The sequence below is a fragment of the Vigna umbellata genome, chromosome 5, assembly GCF_029865625.1.
Source record: "Vigna umbellata cultivar VRB3 chromosome 5, Vumbellata_1.0, whole genome shotgun sequence".
NCBI lineage: Eukaryota > Viridiplantae > Streptophyta > Magnoliopsida > Fabales > Fabaceae > Vigna > Vigna umbellata.
The window spans coordinates 7,060,363-7,066,977 of NC_142169.1; the positions used below are offsets into that span (position 1 = coordinate 7,060,363).

At 36.7% G+C, this 6,615-nt stretch overlaps 1 protein-coding gene across 1 annotated transcript; it reads right to left on the bottom strand.

Annotated features, from left to right (window-relative positions):
• Window positions 1-1,034: 1,034 nt before the first annotated feature.
• On the bottom strand, window positions 1,035-6,359 carry LOC124848243 (Alba DNA/RNA-binding protein). The gene is made up of 8 exons (XM_047325879.2): window positions 6,122-6,359; window positions 3,515-3,595; window positions 3,154-3,242; window positions 2,999-3,073; window positions 2,728-2,828; window positions 2,493-2,636; window positions 2,256-2,318; window positions 1,035-1,967 (listed from the first exon to the last, which is right to left on the bottom strand). Exons 1-8 carry the CDS (start codon window positions 6,242-6,244, stop codon window positions 1,450-1,452), a joined length of 1,194 nt encoding a protein of 397 aa, XP_047181835.2. The 5' UTR covers window positions 6,245-6,359; the 3' UTR covers window positions 1,035-1,449.
• Between the last annotated feature and the right edge of the window lie 256 nt (window positions 6,360-6,615).

Sequence of the window (6,615 nt, forward strand, 5' to 3'; positions counted from 1 at the left end):
TAAAATTCAAAAATATTATCCATATATAAATTCAAATAAATTAAATTCTAAATCTAAAAATATAAATTTAAGTTTGAAATAAATTCATTTAAATAAACTTAAAATAATATAAATTTAAATTATTATAGATTAGATCTCGAATCTTTTATCATCCTTAAATAAAACTAATGCCACGTACACTGACAAACAATGAATCATTGACCAGAAGTATTTCCATGTGTGACAAAGTGAACTAAAATCACAGAACTCATAATTACTCAAGCCAACAAAAACCCTAAATATAAAATATTTAATCTCTTCGTTAAGCAGTGAAAGAAACATCACAATTAATTAAATAGTCACATGTGCCATTGACCTTAAGAAGTAAATGCAAAACCAGCGAACTCCACAAAACCATAACGACTCAAAGACACCTCAAATACCAAGCAACGACCACCAAAGTATTCTTCAAAAATCTCACCAACAAAACATCGATACAAAAAATATTTTTACTTCAGTTTTAGTGCCCAGTTAATTTCCATCCATCCAGAAAACAATGTCAAATATCCAAATAATATCCAACTTAAAAGATAATGTCAAACAATATCCTTTTATATTACATTAACTCCTTTTGTATTTACTTGTTCCTTGAGAATGCCCACATGTTGACGCTGATAAAGGCTAATCATGAGCCTCATGACTCTCCTCAAGATGTTGGAAAAATAGTATCTTTAATGCGTGAGGAAATTGACTTGAATTCAGATATCGTTAATTTATCAAAATAAGACTAAATACATATCTTTTTAGAATAGACTAAAATATGAATTATTTAATAAATGTGTCAGCTATTTAGTTTAATTAAACTAAACATAGATAAATAACATAATATAAATTTGTAATTTAACAGTTAAATTGAAAAAACATTCAGTTACAAATAATTTAACATTCGATAAAAATTGACTGCACCTGTAATTCAAACAGTACTGTTTTCATTATCAACATTATTGTTCACATTAATGAGTAACATTAATAACATATCACTTCCAAGCACTATGAATCTTAAACTCCTTATGCACTGATGGAATTCACAATTTACAATCTCCAGCGTACATGAAGGCTGTCTACGTAAAACATAGGCATATATTATTTGAACCCCGCAAGTTTATCAAAGAAAAAGCTACTTTTGATTAAAATAAAAACCATATATAAACCAGATACAGATAAAAATATGGTGTTGGCAACCATGAAAGTTGAAATGAATTACAGCAATCATAACCAAGATGCTTTGCAACTAAATCTAAAGATGAACAAAACCTTGCCCATTTCAATTTCATGACAAATGAAACATAAAATACTGCCTAATAATGCTGGATCATGAGCCACATCACACTATCAACACAGTATTCTTAAAACATTAACCCCACTGTCAAGGCAAGCATTTAGCAAGAATGACAACAGCACCCTTCGCAATCATGCCTGGTTTGCACCACCCCTTGTACGTCCACCCATTCGGCCCCTGCCCCGTCCATAACCCCTTCCTCCACCTCTGCCTCTTTCATACCCACCACCTCTGCCACCTTCATAACCACCACCCCTGCCACCTTCATAACCACCACCTCTGCCACCTTCATATCCACCACCCCTCCCCCCTTCATATCCACCACCCCTGCCACCTTCATATCCACCACCCCTGCCACCTTCATATCCACCACCCCTCCCACCCTCATATCCACCACCCCTCCCACCCTCATATCCACCACCCCTCCCACCCTCATAACCACCACCCCTCCCCCCTTCATAACCACCACCCCTCCCACCTTCATAACCACCACCCCTCCCACCTTCATAACCACCACCCCTCCCACCTTCATAACCACCACCCCTCCCACCCTCATACCCTGCACCTCCACCCCTCCCACCTTCATAACCACCGCCCCTCCCACCCTCATACCCTGCACCTCCACCCCTGCCACCATCATAACCTGTACCTGTTGCAAAATGCCACAATTGAAGGATCAGATTAAACCTGGGCGAGTATCTTTCAGGCCTACATCCTTAAAAATTTATAACAAGTTTTTCCTGTATGATGGGATCGATCCGAAAAGCACATACTTCAGGCATTGACACAAGACTAGGTGAAGAGTAGAAATATTCTTTATCCATAGACAACAGAAGAAAATAAACCCAGAACATTTGCTCGTTATATCACCATAGATGGAAAACCTCAGAACACATCATCACAAAATATGGGGAGAATAAGTATCAATTAAACTTACCACGATAACCCCAACCTCTACCTCGCCCACCACCTCGTCCCCGGTTTGAATAACCCCCATTATCTGGCAGTGGACAAAGCACAAATAAAAATTCTAATTAAAAAACAGGCATATAACAACCAAAACTAAAATGAACAAGCAAAGTAAATGAAATGCCCAAAATAATGTAAAGTATATAAACCACCAAAAATAATATGAACCAACGCATTACAACTCCGTAAGCAGAATGGATAATACCTTGATAATTTGCATAACCCCCCTGGTAGTATCCATATCCACCTTGATAATTTCCATAACCACCTTGGTAGCCATAACCACCCCTTCCCCAATTCCTTCCTCTTCCTCTCCCCCGACCCCGACCTCGTCCTCGCCCATATGAATCTATATTAAGATATTACATGTGCTGAAAGTTAGAAATTATTGTATTTAACATTTTCATTATTAATTATTGTAGTAGCTATATCCAGAGCACCTTCATTTAAAGCATTATATGGAACACGTGCTGGTTTTATAGGTTGCTGCTGATAATTAGTGTGTGGCTTTGGTTGTTCCACGTTACTTGGAGCTTGATACCTGCAAACATAATCGTATAGAAAACATCCCAGATTTGTCAGATCAAACAATCAGAAGAGGATTCCAAATATAGGCTACAAAATCGTCTAGAAAGACCATTTTTTCACAGGCAATAACTCAACCAAACAAAAAAGATTGAAAATACGGCCCCAATTTTGTTCAAAACTCACCCAGGAGAATTTTTGTTTAATTCTCTAGCTGATAAGGTGATTGAGATCATAGATACATGTCGAGTCATTTCCACACTGCATTAAAAGTAGAAGTTCAATCTAAGCCACCAAACATACAAAGATGCATGCAGATTAAAACTTCATATAACACTTACGGTACAAGACCCTCTTCAATGGGTTCCCACACATCTGTTATGCTAACTGAGCTGATGCCAGTATCTTGGTGCAGCCTGGGAATTCTCTTCTGTTTAAGATGAGAGCCAGCGATGAAAACCAACCTCAATTTTAATGTATCTCATATATCCTCTAGATTATATTATAATAACTTTCAACCAACAAGTAATTATAGATTTATATGCCTGGTAACTTTCCAATTTTCATAGCCAATTAATTTAGGGTTATTTGCAATTTTTTTGTGTTCAACTATAATTGACAAGATATCCCTGACAGTAATTTGCATGCATTTCAAAGTATATACAAGAAACACAAGAAGGACGTCTTTCAAGGAAAAGTAACCTTTAAAATCTCTGCAATGGCAACTGTCTTGCTGATTGCTTGTCCCATTGCTTTTAAGACAATCTCTCTTGCATGCTTTTCCTGGATAAATTACAACAGAAATCAATAAGGAAAGCATAAGCATGTATAACAGGTACAATTACTTGAAGGGTGGCAACCATGATAAAAAAACATGGAGAGATGCACATGAGTGTAAATAGTTTTAGTCATTCAAGATTTATGCATACACAACAAATATACTTAAAAATAACTCGTACAGATTATATTTACTACAACAACCAAGTCAATTTTTATAACTAACAGGCCAATCACAAGCTTCAAGTCAACCAAAACTATAATTTTTGTCCGTTTAAAAAGTGTGTAAAGCTTGAATCAATAAATTTTCACAATATAACTTGAGGAAAAAGTGCTCACAATCAAACTAATATCATAAACATAAATGTGTGAGATAAACTAACTGAAAATGTTGTTTTTGAATGGAAAATGAAACTTTTCATATAACAGGTTAACAAAATGATATACAACTTTCATTAATCATAAAATAAAGCAACATGCATGAATGTTGAGCAAAATTTTAATGATGTTAATAATGCAACAATATTAAACTATGACATGTGAACAAGAGAGTTGGACAGTGGAGAAATGATATCATTTTAAAGAGGATTGGAAAACTAGCACAGCAAACAGATTCTTTTATGCGCTAGGTGAATTTTCAAATGATCATATATGCTCATTGGTGAAAAAGACATCAACAAACTAAATGTTCTGTCAGTTGTGGCGCAGCTTGGGTTGGATCTGACGAAACAATTTAAAGCACTTAATGGCACTGTGGAATCCAACCATCATGATTACAATTTACAGAAGATTTCTAATTGAACTTCGGATTGGAATTGTTACACTTATTTATTAGATTGAATTGGACAATTTGAATAAAACATTGTTATTAGTACAACAAAAGTGAAAATGTTGAGTGAGGAAGTAAAATAAAGATAAAACAAGATTACAAATTCAATCAGAATAATGTGGAATAACACCTATAGATGAGAAGATCATATTAACTCATAATAGAAAGTGTGGTAACGTTAGAGAACCAACAAAGGCACCAGTGCAAAAAATATCAATTTGATCTTGTGAATTCCGTATCTGACAGGACTCAAAGGCATTGGTTGATCTATGCTGCGAATCCCATCATGAGCATTAACATTTAACATATTGATTTCCAGTCCTGATACTTCTATAGCATAACTTTCTAATTGACAAACAACACACATAAATTTTATACTATTCTCATTTAAATTCTGGGTCTGTATATATACACGCACACATAAATAACACGCACAATTGAATACATCCGTAATTAAGAAGATGAAATCTTAGAGAAACATAATAGAAGCAAGGGTTGAGTAAAGGAACAGAGGGTAATAGAGTGTGCTTGGTGGATTTTGAATAGTATGGGGGCAGCAATCAGTAGGGTTGTAGAGACCAGATAATGCTGGGATTGGCCATATATAGTAGGGGGATAAGTGAGCTTGAGTTCTCGATGGATGAAATTTGCTGCAGTTCGATTTAATGTGAATAGGGGAGAAAAACGAACAACATAAGGCTTCAAGGTTTTACGGTGCAATATATGCTGGAGATACTACAAAAATAATTTAAAACAAATAATATGGTGGAAAAAGTCAGTGGAAGCAAAATAGGCTTCAGAAAGGATTCAATAGCATCGCAAAGAGCTCTGAAAGGATGCAATTGACGAACAAGAGCTCTAAATGCTTCCGGACTGAAAATCCATTGCGGCCACCAGCCACAAAGAGCTTCAATGGTATACGATTGTTTACATGTTTTAGCATACTTAAATCGTTTCAAAAGCTAGGCTCATATACAAAATCCTAGAAAAAAAAATCCTAGTTCCATATCCGTAGCAGCTTTTAGTGTACTTCCCCTAAGCCTTCAAATTGAAGCCACAATAATATGACTTTGAAGGCCTCCGCAATAGGATAGCAACCTAAAATAGAAGCCGCATAAGTAACATTTTCCCACAATGTTGGCAAATGCCAAACAACCGCTACGTCAAACCTTGACTTTTCCTATTGCACGGAATAACTGCCAATATAAATCAGTCATGGATCAACAGGCAGAACACGTGCATCGTACATCACCCCATTCCACAATCACGAAATGTAAGCGCCCATGTTTGTTATCATCATAATAAAACATGACAAATAGATCATCGATCACCAAAACACAAACCCCAAATACAGAAACAAAACAAAAATATCATATCAAAGCATATAGCCAACAACCTGAAGAATCTCCACACCCAACCCACAGAAAATGCATTCTATCACAAATAAAGGGTTTCCATAACCAAAAGCCAAACATAGGAAACGCAAACACAAAAATGCCACCAATCACAAACCAAACCCAATCAATCGAACCCCGACACACCAGCATTCAGCGAACAACCAAAAGAAAAAATAAACAAAACAGAATCCCAAAGCCCGGAAATGCAACCCTTGAAGAAAACCCCAATCAGCGGAAAATGCGAGGGTTTCTCATTCTGCGGAATCATCGACTCATTCACCAAACGGTAACGGAACATCAAAGGACCTGAAGAAGCGAAGTGGCGTAGGTGATGTAGTTGCGAATAGCGCCCTGAGTCGTGATTCGGATCTCATTCTCGTTGATAGGAGACTCTGGCTTTGGTTTCTCCACCTTCTGGTACCTATCCATGGCTATGCCGAGAGAGAGAAAAAGAAACAGAGTAAAAGAAGAATAGAGTGAAACACTGAAACCCTAGCGTTAAAACCCTAAGGAAGAAGAGAAAAGAAAATATAATAGAATAAAAGGTAAAGTGTTTTCTTAAACCTCAGGCTCCGTATTATGCTCAGGTTTGTTTACTCTGCTTTGCAGGTGCAGGCGGCTATCTTATACTCCTCTCTCACCCGCACGCGTGCATTGCACGTACTGCTGCGATTGACTTTCATTCCGACCTTCTTTCTTGTTTTTGGATAAAGGACCTTTCATTTCCTTTGCGAAAACGGGTAACGGATAGGTTGTTTCGCAAGCGTGGTACATGTGCTTTCCTTCTTAGGCACATAATT